Consider the following 20,075-nt stretch of genomic DNA (forward strand, 5'->3'; position numbering starts at 1 on the left):
GTTCAACCATTTTATTTTTCAAATAAATAAACGGAGGCACAGAGAAATGAACTGTTTTTATATAAAGTTTAAAAACTTTAGCATATACTTTAACTATTGTCACAACAAACCCAATTTTAACATCAAAGGGCTAGAAGTAGCACCCATGCATAATCTCAATGTGTGGAAATTGTTCTCATAATTGTAAAAGCAATCTACCATTTACTTAAAAAAAATTTTTTTTATAAAGGAAAATGGTGGTATAAACCTAATATTTCAATGAAATTCCCAGGAATAATCCTGTTTTCCTGCTAATCTAGACTAAATCTCCTAGTCACTCCTTAAACATTAACTGAACAATTACTGAATGATAAGTATATAGCTCAAAACTCCAAAATTTTATCCTAGTCAGAATTTTGTCTTTAAAAAATCCTATATAATAAAAGAGAAACATGCAAATTAACCATCCCTCTGCTATGCTCAAGCCACGCCCACAAGTCAATCATGAGCGAGTATGCAAATTAACCCAACTAAGATGATGGCGGCCATGGAGCTGGAGCGAGTAGAAGGCTTGGGTTGCTCCTGGCAATGGAGTAAGCCAAGCTTCCCGCCTGCCCTGGCTGGCCCTGGGCTATGCTCAAGGCTACAAAGTTTCAATTATAGAAGATAAATAAATCTCAGATATTTGCTTCCAGGCTGTCCTGGCTGAAAAAAAGAAAAAAAAGAGAGTCTGGGAGCTTGGGTCGCCAGGGGGCGTGGCCAGCCTGAAAATGGCCCTCAGCCCCTCACCCAGGCTGGCCAGGCACCCCAGCAGGAACCTCCACCCTGAAGGGGCTGTGGGCAGCCTGAAAACAGCCCTCAGCCCCTCACCCGGGCTGGCCACACCCCCATCCTGATCCGGGACACCCTTCAGGGCAAACCAGCTGGCCTCTACCCATGCACCAGGCCTCTATCCTATATAATAAAAGAGTAATATGCAAATTGATCCTAACTACAGAACGACTGGAAATGACTGGTCACTAGTACACACACTGACCACCAGGGGGCAGACACTCAGTGCAGGAGATGCCCCCTGGTGGTCAGTGCACTCCCACAGGGGGAGCTCTGCTCAGCCACAAGCCAGGTTGATGGCTGCCAGCACAGCGGCGGTGGCGGGAGCCTCTCCCGCCTCCTCAGCAGCACTAAGGATGTCTGACTACAGCTTAGGCCTGCTCCCCGCTGGCAAGTGGCCATCCAGAGGGATGTCTGACTGCCAGCTTAGGCCTGATCCCCTGGGGGGCGGGCCTAAGCCAGCCAGTGGACATCCCCCAAGGGGTCCAGACTGCGAGAGGGCACAGGCTGGGCTGAGGGCCCCCCAACCCGGGGTGCACAAATTTTTGTGCACTGGGCCTCTATTAGTGAATAAAACCTTGATACACACTGTTCCTACCTATGAGTGCCTATACCATTTAATGCTTTCCATTTCCTTCTAGAATGATTTTTCCCTTCCTTTCAAGGATTATAATGGGTATCATCAACAATAATCAAAATACTTCTCAAGTTCTAGATATTCAATTGTCTTATTCAATAAGTACTTAATAGTGACAGGGCTATAGTTGTGCAAGAGGCCCATGAATCAGTTTTGACACCAGTTAATGTTTTTATTCAAAATGTTGCTGATTTTCTTCTACACAATGTCATGATCTTTATTGGAAAAATAATATAGGGCATAATTAACCAGTAATTTACCCAATAATGAGTCTAGAAATGCTGACAGAAACAATATTTATGTCTCTATAGAGTGACTGATCAGCATAAATAAAGTTGAAGCAATAAACAGGTAAGATAAGAAGACCATACAGAGAAAAGCTATAGAACTGGTGAGATTCACACTGTTTAGGGTTTGATTATCAACACTACAAACCCAGAAACATATTTTAGTGCACTCAAAATTAATCCTCACTGATGAATTTTCAAGATGATGATTTATAAAACATAATGTCAATATAATAATTTACAATAGGGAATATCCATTTCCAAGCTTTGGAAAACTCAAGTTAAGTTTCCTGAGTAGAGAGACTAACACCTTCCCATCCATATCTCCCTATTCTTTCTATGATCCCACAGCTGTCCAATAGAATCCTTCTTAAAAGAGATATCCAGGAAACCTCTGCTAATCACACTAAGATAAATTCTATTAGTCTTGTTCAAAGCAGTGCTTTCTTTTATTCTCAAGATAACTAAGGGGCCAGGTAGTAAGGAGGTTATTTTGGAAATGAGGATTTAATAGCTAATGTAGGCAGATGTTTGAGGACCACTTCACCTAGGCCTTGGGAAAACCTGATAAGTTCACCTTCTCTCAATTCCAACAGCCCCCACATCACCTGAATATTCTAGCTCTCTCCTGGAACAGGTTTAAAAACATCATTATCTATTCAAAGTCCTCTTTTCATTTTCTTTGAATATATACACAGAAGTGGAATTGTTGGATCCATACTAGTCTTATTTTTAATTTTTTGGAGGAACCTTGATACTTTTTTCCATAGTAGCTGGACCAGTTTACATTCCTACCAACAGTGCACAAGGGTCTCCTTTCTCCAGATCCTTGCCAACACTTATCTTTTGTATTCTTGATGATAACAAAGACATACAAGCACTCCTATGTTTTATGTAGTATCATTCATAATAACTGATATATGGAAACAATCTAAGTGACTATCAACAAATGAATGAATGAAGAAGTTGTGAGATTAAATGAGACATAAAATATCAATAGTAATTATTGATATTTCCTTTAATCCTCAAACACATTAGTGTTTGAACAAAGGGGCTGATCATAACTGCCCTACCCATGCTCAAGAGGTGGAGGAAGAGTCCCCCAACCAGAAATTATGCCTGAGGTATAAGATGATCATCCAAGGATTTAGAACAAATGAGAAGAAAAGTAGTCTGAAAAAAAAAAAACCCTACCTGTTTTCCATCCAGAGTGTAGAGTTTTTTGACAACCCCAGTCTCTAGTTTGATGGCTTCAGTGATATCAGTGAGGACTTGCTCAAAAGAGTGGGCTGTTTTCTTGTTCAGAAGCACACGCACAGCCTTCCGAGGTTTCACCCCACTTCGGATGATGGTCACCAACTTGGGGCGCACAAAGTCTTTGTTCTCCCTGGCCTGGGCACTGTTGCTGCTAGCCAGGGATTGGGGGGCTTTCATGTTGGCAGATGTCTTCACATTGACAGACCAGTTGGGATTGACATTCTTGGTGTACTCCACCTTTTTAAAGAAGTTGTCTGAGGAACAAACATAGCTTTCCCCTAACGGAAGAAATAAGTGGTGATTAGTTTAATAGTAGGTATATGGACTATTCTAACCAAACTAATACACACTAATCTTGGAGTAAGACTTTTGGAAAAGTGGTAATAATAACCAACCTTAGGTACAATTCCTAATAGGGCTTTCTAACAACTTGGCTCATTCAAATTCAAGAGCAAGTAATTGAGAAAACATTATTCATTATAATGGCATACCTAGTTGAAAAATCCTATAAAATGATTTTCCCCAGGGCAATGAACACACCTAAGCATAATCTAACAAGTAGGGTTCTTAAGCTTGATACAGTTTTATTAGAATTGAAATGTTTATTTCTAAGATGTTTTTAACATCTAGGGGCATTACCATGGTGTTTCTCACATGTACATCTTATTTAATATTCCTGTACTATGTCTGGACTCATAGACCTGCTCCATTGTTGCATTATAAACCTAGGATAGCTTTCAAAGTTAATACATTTTTATTCCATACATACATACATATACACACACAAACACACACAATGGAATATTATTCTGCTTTGAGAAAAAGAAGTATTGTCATTTGAGACAACATAATGGGCATTTAGGTCATTATGCTCAGAGAAATAAGTCAGAGAACAACAAATACTGTATGATATCACTTATACGTGGAGTCTTAAAAAAAAAAAAAGCCAAACTCCTAGAAACAGAGTAGAATGGTGGTAACTAGAGGCAGGGGTGGGGTGTAGGGGTGGGGATTAGGGATATGTCATCTAAGCATACAAACCAAGAACTAATAGATCATCAAGTACTAGAGAACTAATACACACCATGGTGATTACAGTCAACAATACTGTATTCGAAACCTCAAAGTTGCTAAGAGACTAAATCTTAATTGTTCCCACTACAGACAAGAAATGATAATTATGTAATGTGATAAATAGAGGTGCTTGCTAACAGTAGTGTAATAATTATATTGCAATATATAAATAAACATGCACACCTTAAACTTAAAAATGTTACATGTAAATTATATTTAATTTAAAAAATCATTATCAAATTCTTCCTCTCTTTCCCCTTTTTGACAAGATTCCATTGAGTCTACTCTTCATATTGGAAAAGTAGCTCTCCTTCAGATAAACAATACTTCAATTATTTTACAGTCCTCTTTTAAGTTATAAAAACAAAACTGAGGTCTGTTTGCCACTCTGTCACACAAACACTCCTGACAGACTGTCATTAAAAATGGAGGGCACATTTCGAATGATCTGAAATTTTTTAAAATGTTTATAGTCATCGTGCAATTCACTGGGCTTGGGGTGATGGGGGACCTTAAATAATGATCCCCTCAGAGAAGCCCAAAGGAATGTCCATCTGCAGGGGCACAGCTTACGTATTAGAGCACAATGGGAAGAGAAGCTGAAGAATGGTTTCCAATCAGAAAGCACCAGGCAGGTTCTCTGACATGTGCAAGAGCTGCTTCTCACATGGGCAACTCCATAAAGCCTGTTCCCAGGAAACCAGGGCACCAGGCTCTAGGTCGCTAAGAGGGTGTGCCTGCTAAATGGTCTGTCCCTGATCATATTAATATGCGTCCCACCTGGATGAGCCTGGTGAAGCAGCTCAACAACAATGTGTGTGTGTGTGTATGTGTGTGTGTGTGTGTGTTTCTGAGCTTATCTAATCTAATTGTGCTGCACCAATCACCTGATTATAGTACACATCCTCTAAGACCCCTAAATTGATCATTCTGTCCTAGCAGTTGAGAAGTGTGCAGAAAAAAACACACACAGAATTTGAGAATTGTAGATGTTGAAAGAATAATTTGCAACACTGAGGTCCAGATCATGTATTTTGGGCAGAGAGAAAAAAACTTAAAGGTATTTAGTAAATATGAAAATAACATTTAACATTTGAAGGTGTTCAGAGCATACACATACATAAATTCTCTCATTGTATTTTCACAACTGACTTTGGGTTAGGCAGAATAGCAATTAGCATCAGTCCCATTCAACAGGTGATGGAGTTGACCTTCAGACAGCTGTCAGGATAACTTATCCAAATGCTCACCACTAGAACACGGACTTAGTCCCTGGCTTCACTCTCCAAGTCCTGCAGACTTCCTACTCCACCATGCTTCATTTGGGCAACGGAAGGCAAAGGTAAATATGCCACTGAATGGAAGTACAGGAGAAGAAATCAGGAAGGTCATCTGGCATATCTGCTCCAGGTGAGCTCTCTAATCGCTGGCTGTCTGAGTTCCTGTGTGATGTGAGTGCATAGGTTTGTGAAACACAAATACATTGGAAAGTGTTTTCTTCATGACCTCAAATCCCACAACCTGTAAACTAGCACACACTAACAATTCTCGTGCACAGCCTTCGAATCTTATTCTTCCTTCTCTGTTCTGACATTGACTCCTCTTTGCTGGAGGCCACCCAGTCCAGCCAGGGGCAATAGTACAAAGTAACTCCAACATCCCCCTCCACGTACCCTAAGCTGCAAGCATCCATGAGCTATGAGATGAACTGCTTCACAGAGGCTAAGCTGACAAAGATGCACTTTGAGAAGCAATAAAACAATAAGTATAGAGTGGGCATCAATATTCAGGTACTTGGGTCTCTATTCTGAGCTTGCAATGGATTTTTAATTGGTTAGTTTTTCTAAAAGGTCAATGCATTAACCTTTGAGATCTTCCCTTAATTCTCAGAATTCTTACATGCACATTTAGAAAAACACGGGTGTTTAACACATTTTGTCCAGTTAAGTGGGCCTCTGTGATCTGAAATTGACATAGGCAGGTGGCTGCCAGGTCTGCACTACGTTGGGAAATGGATGGATTTCTCCGTTACCCCTCTCCATGGGAAGGAGAAGCGGAAAGGGGAGGAGAACGCTGACAGACAACAGCAGGGTGAGTCTGTGCTCAGCATCTTGTCCTGGTGGTATACCCAAGCTGCAAGATTTATAACCTTCTTGTTGCCATGCATCAGCTTCAACACTTCCAGTGAAGTCTTCAATAACTTTGATGACATCTTGCTGAGGGGTTTTGTCATTAAAAGCCGAAAGCTGGTCATTAACAAACCTTCTCTGCAGTCATCTACCGCTGTGCTAAGTCAGGCGCGGATCCGACTGGAAAGTTGGGCTTGCTCACAAACTTTCCAGAAGGCTGCTTTTTTTTCCCTGTGTGGGCTATATTTCTTTAGGGAAAGAAAATACAGTTCCCAATCATTTAATCATTTATTTCTCATTATCCGTTGACTAACTCTTCTCAGATAGACACAACCAAATTCAACAAGCATGTGGAGAACACCTACCATCTGACAGAAATGATGCTCAGGACTGAACATAGAATTATAAAAAAGACACAGCTCCAACTCCAAGAGGGTTTATAGGGCACCTCCCAAAACACAGACAAAAACAACAACAAAACCTTAATCTTGCCTAATGTGCCAGACTCTGTGTTTAGGCTTTATAAACATTATCTTATTCCCTTTTTTTGCCACTCTTTAGAAGGTGGATGGACTTCTTATTCCCATTTTAAAGATTAGATGGCTGAAGTGTTGTCTGGTAAAGAATTTTGCCAAAATTATTGAGCTCATAATAGGCAAAACAGATTCTAAACCCATCTCTTGCCTGACTTGAAGAACCAAGTTCATGTATTCCAAACAGCAGGATTGGGCCAGGCAGAAGGCAGAGACTGGCATTCCAAGGTGAGGAAAGATCATGAGCCAAGAGAAAAGCAGGTGGCTGCTAGGGAGGTGTGAGGCAGGCTGAACACAGGCTTGAATCCCCTTGGGGAGAATTTGGTCTTGCCAGCGTATTGCCCATTTGGAATAACCTTCACCCACTTCTTGCCTCCCCATAACACTCAGATTAGTAAGGTACCCATTTTCATGTGTGTACATATGGACTTACACCTGCTGCTTGCTCTAGACCAGCAAGGACTGGTGTATATTAAGGAGAGAATGAAGATTCCTATGATGTGAGAAAACTTAAACTATCTGAAGATCACTGCTTCCTGAACTTCCACAGAAATTCACGTGGCAGAGCCATCCAGCTACCCAGGTGCCTGACAGTTGTTTCTGCTGTCAATGACGTGATTGTCACCTAATCTGGTGACCTCTCTGATGGAAATAATGAAGGAAGGGAGGTGGTTGCTGCTTCCTCCTCCACAGGACTCAACCATCAATGTTACAAAACACTCATTCAGAGCTTCCCCAGAAAGAATGACAGAGAAACATGTCGACAGGAGGAATATTCTGCTGTAACTTTTAGAGACTTGGTGGTGGGGTGAGTTAAAAAAATGTCTTAGAATGACATTTTTAAAATAACGAGATGATAAATATATTCTTAAGAGTGCACATTTTGTAAAAATAATTATTACCATTGGTAGAAGGCCTACAATGTGTCAGGCAATTGCTAGGGGGAGGTTCCACAATAGCTCATTAAATGAAGCCTTTACAACTACCACACCAGGGGAAGTGTTATCCCATTTTTATAGATGAACTAAGTAAGAGTTTGGGAGGGTGAACAATTTGCCTAATGCCTCTCATTGAATATTTAGCAGAGCTGGAATGCAAGCCTAGTCGTGTGTTATTTCAAGTTTTTGGTGTCTTCACTGTTTTGCTTTACTCTTATCTATATCTACACTAATTAAAACACAGCCTATTTAAAGGCATTTAAATAATGTAACAATTAAAAAGACATTAGCTGACTTCCTTTCCTCCCCTCTGTGAAATGACATTTTATTCTTTTCTTTTCCCGAAAGGAGGCAGAAGCATTATCTTACTTTTTACTCCCCAATTAACTGCTGGGGATTTTACCTGAAGAGATCAGTAAGACCTCTAAGCGGATGCCATTGATCCAACTATAGTGTCGTTATGTGCCTGTCCATATGCGTGATGTTGAAGAGAAGGATTTGTTCATGGAAATCACAAAGCCATCATCCATCTGACTCCCTGGGTTCTGGTGGGTTCTCACCTGCAGCAATTCCCACGAATGTCTTCGTTGGCCTGTTATTATTTTGAATTGCTGATGGTGTGCTTTTTACTAAGAAAGTACTCAGCAATCAAGATCATCAGTGCTACCTCCGAGGAATCTCTGGAATTCCATTAGTAAGCACAGCTCTACTCCTGTGATAGCAGGCAGGATAGGGGATGCCTGAGCTCTGTCCAAGGTCACAGGACCTGACAGCTCATATAGAAGCAGCATGAAGACTCTCAAAGACTCCACGTCAGCAAAGAGTGCCAAAGGTGAGCAAAAGGTTCTGTGTGGTGGGACAACAAGCTCTCTGAGTCAGAAAGCAGACCTTATCAAACACCTAACTAGTAGCAGTACTACTACTAATAATGCTCACATCCTACCTTCTTCCAGCAAAAATTACCTAGTAACTTTGTGTACTTGAGCAAATGACTTAGCCTTTTTGAAACTCAGTTTTCTCATCTGTAAAGTAGGAGCAGTGACCTCGCATAACTTTTGAAAAGGAAATGAGATGGAGTCAATTAAGACTCATTTTGTTCCAAGTGATAGAAACCCAATCAGAATCAGGTGAAGCAGAAAGAGCACATAATTAAAAATAAAAGTAATGTACCTCAAGAACATATATACAGCTGGATTGAGGAAACACTGGAACTAGAGGCCCAAGTGCCATCATGAATTTCTCTTCATTTTCTGTGGCCACTTCCCCTGAGGCATCTGCAGCCCTTCCCATTTCTCATAAACTGAAGAGGCAGGACATGGCCACCAATGGCCTCCAATGTTACATCCCCCACCAACTCAAGTGAAAAAACAAGCAAACTGATTGGTCCAAGGGAAGAAATGGGATTGGCCCAGCTCATGCCATGTGCCTACATCTAGACCAATCAATTATCTGTTGACAAGGAGCAGTATTTTATTCTACTTACATGGCTATCCCTATGGGTAAGCCTGAGGATGGGGAAGGTGGGTATTTCATAGAAGAAAGAGGATTAGTTACAAGAAAAGAGTTTTGTGACATATGAAATAATTGGTGTCCACTGCAACAATATATGAAAAATAGCTATTACTACACCCAGTCCAGAATATATACACATATGTATGAGTTTACTGTCAATATGTAGAATTCTGTACTTTTTGAAAGTGATATTTTTAAAAAGCAAATAAATACAGCATTATGTGTTAATTACGATGAATATAGACCATCTAATGTTGAAAATCAGAGAACACAGATGCTCTGAACTATCAATGTTTTGAGTGCACAGTACTTTGTCCATCAATTTAAACAAAATATAAAATCAACAAGTTGAAAACAGAAGTTTGTTCCCTAACCCTATTCCATTCTCCTGTCCTTCAGAAACCCAACTCACATTTTCCACTCTTGCTTTCAATTTTCAATAATTTTTGGTCTTCATTTGTCTTAATTTTGGGGTTTCACCACTGAGATTGTATCAGATCTCAGGGACTGTGTAAAGTACCCAACACTATTTTAAAGAGCAATTGAAAGACCTTACATGGTTAGCACTAAACATCTATGCTGGAGATGAAAACCGCCAATTCCTGTTTTTCCCTCTTTCCCAAAAACACACAGAACAATTTTGGACAAGTCATTTGTGGCCCCTGCATCACCCATAAATCTGCCTGGTAGTAACTAGCCTACTTGTCTCTCAGGATGAAGCTGGGAACATCAATGGATTAAGTATAAATGGGCCCATTTACAGGGAAAAGTAGGAAGGAAGAAAAAAATGAGAGATTCCCTTTTCTGATCAGAATGTGAATTCCCACCTAGAGGAAGAATATGTTTTCTGTGTAAGACAAATAGATTAGATTGCTGGGGTTAAATTGTAGGAATCCAATTGCACTCTGCCATTAAAGTCCAGGCCTGAGTGAGGGACCAAGTAAACATATTTTAGGTTTTAGAAAGAAAGCAGTTTGTGTTACTTTCCAGAATTCCTTCTGGCTGCTTCCAGTATATTACTAATTAATTTTTGAAAGAATCATTTCAGGACTTTTCAAATAGAATGATGAGAGAGAAGGAATGCCTAACATGCTAAAAGAAAAAAAAAGATATTGAAAGTCTCATCTTGCATTGGATTTTGTTGCTACGATACAATTCCTCTATAGGGAAGAGAAATTAAATTAATAAAGCAATAGTGTTCCAAATGGTAGCTAAAAGGGGGTGGGATCACAGTTTAGAAATGTGTGTTATCAGTTAAAGATTACTACTTCACATTTGTTTTCAAATATGAAAAGAATTCCATGATGGAAAGAAATTACCAGAATAATAATATTGTCTAGAAACAAATATCACAAAATCTATAGGACAAAAAAAAAGTCCCTAACGGGGCTACTTGGTGACAGCTTAAATGAAACATGTTGATTGAAGTCTCATGCCACTTTAAAATGTATTACACAAATGCTTAATTTTTTTTCCTTTAAAAATTCTATCAGTTCATTTCTTGGTAGGTAGGATATTAAAATATGCAAATAAGCATGCTCTAGTTGGTCAATGCTAATCTTTTTGTAATAACTAATGTTCTCTCCCAACTGCCACCACTCCTCCTATTCATGTCACCTTCACCCAGGAGTCACAAAATGCTGAAGACAGTCGCTTTTTACTTGATTAAATTTTAGGAGGTTGAAGCTAGGCCAAAATCCTCACCCTACTCTTTCCTAAATACTTTTTCTCCTCTCTCTTAATTACACGGCTTTCCACTGATTTACATGAATTTCAGCTTTCAACATCATTGGTCTTTGCTGAATGCAAATAGGCACATAAGTTTGCACAATTGATCTTTCATCATTTCAAATGGTACCTTTGAACAGTTCTTGAAATGTCTGTCTGAAAAACTCCCAGCGTTGAGTGTCATCAAGAGATGTGGGGTCACCCTGGGGAAACCCATTCTCGGTGATGTAAATTACAGGGTTATTATACGTATCCTGGAACAAAAGAGCAGAAGTTTTATTCCAAACAGATGTAGAAAAAAAATGGCTCATAAAGTCAGGTGCATTATCCTCTATCTTCTCCAAGCTCCAGCCCCAAACTAGTTTTCAGCAAATTGCACTGACCCTATTAACTTAATTTTCCACGCACTGATCTTTTATGACTAACAATGGGAAAGCAAAACTGTGCAAATGTGCATGAAGACAGTCAAATGACTCCTGTTATAATGGGAAGACAGAAATATCTTTCTGCCATCAGCATCTGCTGACTGTCACTGCTCCTTAACCCTTTGGTCCCACCAACAGCTACACTCTTTATCCCCCCTACACAGAGAAGGGGCCCAGAAAACTGATAACTTGACATTTTAATTTCAGCTACCTGGATGCCATCCAGCAAAACAGAGACCCAAAAAGGATCCAGCTATTTCAACCCTTAGAATGCCTTTTAATAATTACAGCCAGGACGCCAGCCTGAAAACATTATCCAAGCTATCCCTATGGCCACAGATGACTTAACAGTGAGTCCTAACTTTGACCATGGTTTTGAAGCCCTTTATCAGCCAGTTACCCCTCGCCAGTTTATTTCCTAATCTTCTCTTTCCAGGCCAACGAGTGCATATGCTATTGCCTACAATCATTCTTTTTCAGGTTCGTATACACATATACATAGGCCTGACTTCCCATCTTCACGTACTTAGGTGTTTGTGGACACAAACAAATATGCATTTACCTTAATGTATTTCAGTAGTTTTCGTATTCCCCACGGCACCACATAGACCCAATCCACATTTATCCAAGCTGGGTCTGGAAAAATGTCTATCTCCACATCCCGGAGAACACCCTGTTCTCCTTTATCGTTCTCCCGGTACTTGACTAGGCGACTGGAATAATATTGCACGGCAAAAAAATCAGCTGTGCCTTTGATCATCCTCTTCTCTTCTTCTGTAAATTCTGGAAGCCTTGAGGATGGATAGCCTTGCTTTTTACTCATGGAGGCGATCTGGGACTTGACAACTTCTGGATAATCACCATCAATAAAAATGGGTTTAGCAAAGAAATGCAAGTGGAAAGCCAAGGCTCTTTTAGCAGCTTCCTGGTCAGACACTGAGTTGGGATCTGCCGGTTCCACCCAGCCACAGAACAATGCTAGGGACACCAGACCCTTCTGCTCTTTTCGGAATAAGGAATCATAGCTGTGCCAGGCTCTGGCATGGGCCTTAATCAAATTATGAGCTGCCTTATAGCCTCCAGTTCCCAGGTGAGGTACACCAGGAGGAAATGCACCCAAATCATATGCCAGCAGGGCAAACATATTAGGCTCATTTATGGTGATCCACTGCTTGACTCGATCCCCAAACATCTTGAAGCAAAACCGGGCATATTCATCAAAAGATTCAATGATTGTGTCTGACAACCAACCTCCCTGGTCTTCTAATGTCTGTGGCAAATCAAAGTGGTAGAGAGTCACTATGGGCGTAATCCGATTTGCTAACAAATCATCAATCATCTTGTTGTAATAGTCAATTCCTAGGGAAAAAAAGAAGATATATAAGAAGAAAAGTTATTTTTAGTATGTTGGCAATAACTTTTAAGAGAGAGATGATCAGGAATATTTTCTAAATAATTTTTGTTCAAAATAAGGTTTATTACTTCCTACATGTAATCAATTAAAGGCTGAGAGGAACCAGGAAGAATTCCAAGGAAGACTGGCCTGGCCGATTACGGAGTGGGAGAGTGATGGGGTGACATGATAGTGGAAGATGTGTGTTCTGAATGGGATACATTTGGGCAAGTTGCTATCACATAACTTTGTGTTATTGCTACAGACTTAAGATGTTTATTTGTTTATATGTAAGATTTGCCTTTTAACTGCACTGGAATACAAACCCCCTGTTAGCAAAAACTTTGTCTATTTTACCTCTGGATTCCCCAAATCTTGGCATAATACTGGAAATTTGGTAGATATATTCAATAAATATTTGAGTAAATGAGTAAATCTCAATAGTAATCAATATAAAGTAAAAGAATTTAACCAGGTAACTGCCTTAGTGCTTCTCCAGAACCATTAGTCTCAAAAGTCTAAGAAGAAAAGCGCATTGTGCATGAACAAAGGCTCAGCACCTGTCCTAGAATGTGGGGAATAGGACAGTTAGGACCTTAAGGAATGCTAGGTTGGGGTGTCTGCTCTAAAATTATGTCATAGTCCTTAGGAATACACACCACCCCTGGCTCTGGCTTTCTGCTGACTCTCCAGTGTGGTATGTGATGAAAGTGAGCTTGCAGAATTGTGGCAGAGCTCAGAGGTGTTATTAAGTCAGAGATGCTCAGAAACCAATGCCAAGATGATGTCAGGTCCAAACTGATGATGACTCTTAACTTGAAAAGACTATATAAGGAGAGGCTGATGATAGTACTTTGTGTGATTTTAGTATAAGAGTAAGGAGGTAGCCTACACTGAGAAGAGATAAGCTATCCTTGCTTTGGAAAGGTTGTTTTCTGGACAATCATTATAAATTCATATTAGAATTGTGTTACATTAAAAGTTTGCCTAGAAATAGGGTCCCTTTCCCTTTCCTTTAACACAGTATCCTCCAATTTTTTAAAAAAGTAACAAGATAGACATTTGTATGCGTTTCCTTCAGTCAATCATTAATTTATGCATTTCTTAAATGCACATTTATAGAGAAGCTACTGTACACCGGACTTAAACATAGATATAAGATGAAACACTGTCCTTGTCCTCAGGGAGCTTATAATTTAGTAGGGACTCTAGATAAATTCATAAACAATTACAATACAGTCTTACTAGTTAAAGACGAAGTACCGAATGCTATTGAAGCCAGTGATAAAGAATACCCATCGCAAACTGAGAGCATTTGAAAATTTGTTCTAAAAGCAATGTAGCATAACAGTTTTAAAAGGGAACCATGATGCTAAGCTACCTAAATTCTATGTCAACTCCTGCACTATCTCAGTGACCTTGGCAAGTGACTTCATCTTTCTGAACTATTTTTCCCTTTCTGTAAAATGTGAACAATAATAGAAACCCAGTTCAATAATTGCTATGTGAGTTTAAAGAGTTGAAAACATGAATATGCTTAGCACTGTTGTTGGCATAAGATAAAGGCTTAGGATAGGTTAGCCAGCATTCTAACTATTTTATTATTATTATTATTATTATTATTATTGTCATTAGTGACATCTAAGCTGATATTCAAAGGATAAATGGAAGTTACCCAGAAGGCAAAAAGAAAAGGGTGATCTAAGAAGAGAAAAGGGGAAAGCAAATGTCAAAAGAACAAAGGAGGTATGGAAATAAAACACACACACACACACACACACACACACACACAACAACAACAACAAAAAACCCAAATGTGAACAGAGCTTGCTATAGCGAGGGAGTCAGCCATCAGCACTTGCATTTGGCAGAGACTCAAAGGCTGTCAGGGAAGAGGGAAAGTTTTATAGTGATAAAGGGGGGACCTTTGTGTACGTGCTGATTAGAGGTTTTTGGCACAGGGCAGACGTGGGGCATCTTAAACACTTGGTTTGGGGACTATATTTGGCTATCTCTGCTTGATTCTGAATTGGAAGCAGGAGTCGGGGGAGCCTAAAAACAGAGAAGCTGGCAGTTGTTGTCCAAGTTCTGACTTTTCCGGGGTGATTGCTACAGAGTCTCCAGTTGCCTTCCTGGGCTCCATAGTCGATCTGAATTTCATCCTCAAATATGGCCTGGCCATTGTCGTTTGCATATTTATTCTCTTAGAAGCATATGGATTTTTCTGGAAACTGAAAGTTCAGTATGAGGAGAGCATACAGCTCATCAGAGGAGGTATCAGAATGGTGAGAGGTAAGCAGAAGCCAAATTATGTGAGGTCATGTGCTGTCTGCCTGTTTATAAAAGTTGGTATTTTAAACAATGGCTCATTTATTTTGCAAACTGGAACATAATGTGAATCATGGATAACAACTCCATACTTGGAAGACCCACTTGAATGCCATTACTCACTGGGTAGTCAGAATATGACCCCCACCCTACCCCAAGTTGTCCATGGAACATGTGAATGGGTTACTTTACTAGTACACAGCAAAAGGGACTTGGCAGATGTGATTAAGGTTAAGAATCTTGAGATGGAATGATTTTTCGATTGTTCAGGTAGGCCCAATCTAACCACAGGAGTCCTGAGAAGTGGGAGTGGATGGCAGAAGAGTGGGTCAGAAAGAGATAACAGAAAACCTGACATGAGATGGGCTCCACCCATTATTGTTGACTTTGAAGATGGAAGATGGGAGCCATGAACCAAGAAATGTAGGTGGACCCTGGAAGCTGAAAATGGTGCTCAGCTGACAACCATCGAGGAAATGAAGACTTCAGCCCAACAACCACAAGAAACTGAATTCTCCTGACAACTTGATAAAGCCAAGAACAAGACTGCATTCTTCAGACTTCTCCAGAAAAACAAAACAAAACAAAACAAACAACAACAACAAAAACACAGCCCTGTACGCAGCTTGGCCAGACCTGTCAGAATTTGGATTGACAGAATTCTAAGGTAATACATGTGTGTTGTTGTACGCAGCTAAGTTCATGGTAGTTTGTTACAGCATCAATAGAAAACTAATACACTCACCAAAATTTATAAAATTTTTCTTTTCTCTCTCAATGAAAGACCATTCCATCATCCTATCTCTTGACCTCTGTAAACCCACACATCCTCATTTGTAAAATGGGATATTCAAAGATGGTATAATGGAATCATCTTGGAATTGGTTGTGTTAAGGTTCACAGAGCCAATTCCTTCCATTGCCTTTGCATATAAAGATATCAACTTTTATTTATTGCTTTCATACTTAAGTCCAAGAGGTGGGCATTTTTGTCCTTAATAAACATAAGGGAAAACTGAGATTCTGAGAGAGTGAGAACTGGACTTAAAGTGCCCATGTTGTCATATGGCACAGCCAACATTTAAACCCATTTGTCTCACTGCAAAGACTGACCGTTCCCACAGCGACATTCCATTTCTCCCATTTACTGATGTTTCAGAACCAGAAATGTAGGGATTCTGTTTTTCTAGCCTTAAAAATCACCTACTTTGGTGATCTGGCTCAGATATTGTTTATCTTTTGGGGGGGAATCGATGATTTATCTCCTGTAAGCATCATTAGATATGGCATAGTCATTAATGATAGCAATCAATGTAATTAAAACAATATGATAATTCTCAGTTATATTGAAGATTAAAAATTTACTTAATTTTTTTTCTCACACATCAGCATGGCTGAACAACAAAGGATTTCATAATTAATCCTTGACATCCTAGAATGGAGCATTTTATTTCTGGTCTGTACAGTTTATTTGATGTTGCAATGAAACTTTCCCGTGATGCAGTGGAGGGAGGTTTTAAAGATTAGAGCTCCGGAGTCAGACAATTCAGTCAAAGGGTCATGGACGAAGCACCTGGCCTCTCGACACCCAAGTTTCTTCATCTGTAGTATGAATAGTAAGAGTGCCACCTCGTGCATATAGTGATATCAAAATAGGAAAACCCATCAAGGTGTTCTTTAGTTTTACCAGACTGATACAATTCTCTGCATAAATGCATATAAATGCATATTATAAATGATCATCTGTTACCAATCTAGGGATCTTGAAACCTTAGCTGTCACTTGGACCCTGCTCTGCATCTGGATATTAGAAAAGGATTGGTTATTTTAATTATTGACACTTTCGTGGTCTTTTTATATTGTTACTACCCTCATCTCTTTCTTAATTAAGACTATTTATTTTTATCTGACCATTGGAAATATGAAGCATATTTGAGTTAAAGAGCTTTTGGATATAAGAAAAATGCAACCCACTCAGATTAAATCAAATATAAAAGTGGCAGTAGGGGCCGGTGACTGGTTGGTATTGGGAGGTAGTGAGCATTCTTTGAAATGATCAAGAGACATCAAATACAAAATAACAGGAAATGATTGCAAATGGAACTCAAAGCTGGGAACTGAAAAAATCTTTGTGTCAGGAAATTCTGATCTCTCTCATCCCAGCTTTTCTGGATACACCGACTATGTGGCTGGCTTTCTCACAGAGCCAGTTTTCGTTATGCATCCAATTTGCCATGTTTCAAAATGGCCACCTCATCTGCCAAGGCCCACCACCAACCAACTCAGCCTCTCAGCTCCTCAATTCCAAACATCCCTGAGAAAAAAGAAACCAACAGGTCAAGATGACCTTCTTCAATGAGGTTACATAAATCCAATGTCACAAAGAACTCTTTCCCTCATCCAGTCAGCTGTGGCCAGGAGTGGAGCAGGATTATGTAGAACAAAGAAATTGGGAAAATTCCCTGAGGAAAATGTGTGGCTGAAATTTGCAAAAAATGATGTCTCAGTATAAAACATAATTGAACTGGAATCCTCCTAGGCAAACTATAAATGTATTAGTGCAGAATTAATTTTGATAGAGTGGCTACATGTGTCAAACATATGATAATTCTCTAAGTTCACTTCTCTCCAGACTCATACAACCAATTTCTTTCATTGCAATAGGTTCCCTTGGCACATTGCCTGTGTTAGTCACCGACTGCTGCTGTAACAAATCACCGTAAACCCAGTAGTAGCCTAAAACAACACAGATGTATTATCTTACAGTCCTGGCATCAGATATCCAAAATGAGTCTCTCTGAGCTAAAATCAAGATGTCAGCAGGACTGCATCTGTTCTAGAGGCTTTCGGGGAGAATTCATTTCCTTTCCTATCCAGGCATCTAGAGGCTGCCTTCATTCCTTGGTTCATGGCCCCTTCCTCCATCTTCAAAGCCAGGACAGTAACAGCTTCTCTCCTTTCTGAGCTCTGCTCCAGTCCTTGTATCTTCTCTCTTCCTGATCTTCTTGCCTCCCTCTTGTAAGGATGTATGTGATTACACTGGAAACACCCAGGTAATCCAGGATGATTTCCCCATCAGAGAGACCCTTACCCATGCCCTAACCGGTTTGGCTCAGCGGATAGAGCATCGGCCTGTGGACTCAAGGGTCCCGGGTTCGATTCCGGTCAAGGGCATGTACCTTGGTTGCGGGCACATCCCCAGTGGGGGGCGTGCAGGAGACAGCTGATTGATGTCTCTCTCTCATCGGTGTTTCTGGCTCTCTATCCCTTTCCCCTCCTCTCTGTAAAAAATCAATAAAATATATTTTTAAAAAAGAGACCCTTACCTTAATCATGTCTGTAAAGTCCCTTATACCAGGTAAAAGAATATATTCAAAGTTTCTAAGAATTAGGAGGTGGACAAATTTGGGGAGGGGGGCTGCCACATTGCTCAACATAGAGTAAGAATTCAATAACAGTTTCTGGTGTTAATTTATTTAGTTAACATCCCTGCTAAGTGTGCTCATATTTTAAATCTTAAAGTGAACAAGAAATTCTACATAAGCATTTCTTTTTCTTTTATTTCTAATACTTGAGTCTCTTACTAATCACCCGAAACTCATACTTGTGGCAGATATGAAAATGCACTTGAACAGTTGCGAAATACAGAAATATGTGATTTCAGTTACCAGCTCAATCTCTTCTTATTAAACCTTGAATACTTGACATTTGAAAGAGAAAGACTGTGTAACAATTCCATTTTGTAAAATATTCTTCCAATTTAGCAACACAGGATTTTATAAGCTTCCAAATGTCTTCTAATCAAGCTTTAAAATAGGGAGTCAAACACACATACACACACACAAAGGGGGGTTCTTGGAAAGAACAGTGACACGGGATTTCCAATTCTTTTCATGCTCCTTGAGAAAATATTTAAACAGAAAAAAAACAAATTATGGCCTTTCTGAGTTAAAATGGTTCCAATTGCTTCAACAGATCACCGCACAAGAGTGAGCAGCTGCTTATTGAAATTCTGCCTCCTGGAAGGACCTCCAGTGCCCTCTTGTTCATGGAGAAGCCTGTGATATTAATCAGCTATGGTTTTACAAAAGCTGGACAAACACAAGAAGCTCCGTGCTGGGGGTACATGACGCTCATGTGAGATTTGCATGAGTGACTTCCCCTCATTGTTCAGGTGGCCGCAGAGACTCCAGTCCCACCACCAACCCCCTCCAGCTTTTCTGCCTGCTGCCCTTGAACTACTGGCTTATAGTGTTTTCCATGAACTCTGTCCACCTGAAGTTGGTATCAAGTAGCTTGATATATTGTCATTGGTACATGTTCACCATCCTTTATTTGAAAATCTTGGGGCCCAATGTGCTCAAAAATTTTGGATTGTAGAAACGAAATACCGTATATTAAGTTTAACACCCCTTGTGGTGTCTGAATCAGTATCCCTTAATATTTCTGCAGTAAAATATATAAATATCCTCATGAAGCAGAAGAAACTGAGATGATAAAAATTTTTCATATCCATTTAGGTCAGCTTTTTCTGCCAAATTAGTTTTAGAACTAAACTCACTAAAAAGGATTCATTATTCAGAGACTTGGATTTTAGAATTTCAGATAAGGAATTATGGACTTATAGTATGAGCTGATGGGTTATGTTTTCATTCTGTTTTTGAGTTTTCTGTGTGTTTTTTTTTTTACCAACCAAATGGAAGCTCAGTGAAAACTCCAAACTCCTAGAATCATGATTAAAATAGTGTACAGCATTTAGTAATGGAGTGTTTCTACTTCATTTTACCAACAAGGCAACTGTAGCACAAATAACACAAGTCATTCCGTGAGGTTGTAAATGGGTTGAGAAAAGATACTAGGTTTTTGACATCAGATAGGGTTGAATCAGCCCTAATGAAACCTGTCATTTTAGCAGATTTATGCTCAGACCCAGGTTGCCATGATACACTCTGGTTAGAGAATTCTCTTACTCTATTAGGAGCATTCAATCAACAAAAGCAGGTATAAAATAGGCACAGTGAGTGT

At 39.7% G+C, this 20,075-nt stretch overlaps 1 protein-coding gene across 1 annotated transcript in view; it reads right to left on the reverse strand.

Annotated features, from left to right (window-relative positions):
- The window catches only part of LOC102250967 (cytosolic beta-glucosidase), a 115,555-nt gene that overhangs the window by 58,917 nt on the left and 36,563 nt on the right, over positions 1–20,075 (reverse strand). Inside the window, exons 3-4 of the mRNA XM_005877666.1 lie at positions 11,893–12,689; positions 11,036–11,159 (exon numbers count right to left, since the gene is read on the reverse strand). Coding sequence (XP_005877728.1) covers positions 11,036–11,159; positions 11,893–12,689 — 921 coding nt within the window. The remainder of the gene's footprint in view (positions 1–11,035; positions 11,160–11,892; positions 12,690–20,075) is intronic.

This window comes from Myotis brandtii, unplaced genomic scaffold (assembly GCF_000412655.1).
Source record: "Myotis brandtii unplaced genomic scaffold, ASM41265v1 scaffold525, whole genome shotgun sequence".
In the NCBI taxonomy this organism is placed as follows: domain Eukaryota; kingdom Metazoa; phylum Chordata; class Mammalia; order Chiroptera; family Vespertilionidae; genus Myotis; species Myotis brandtii.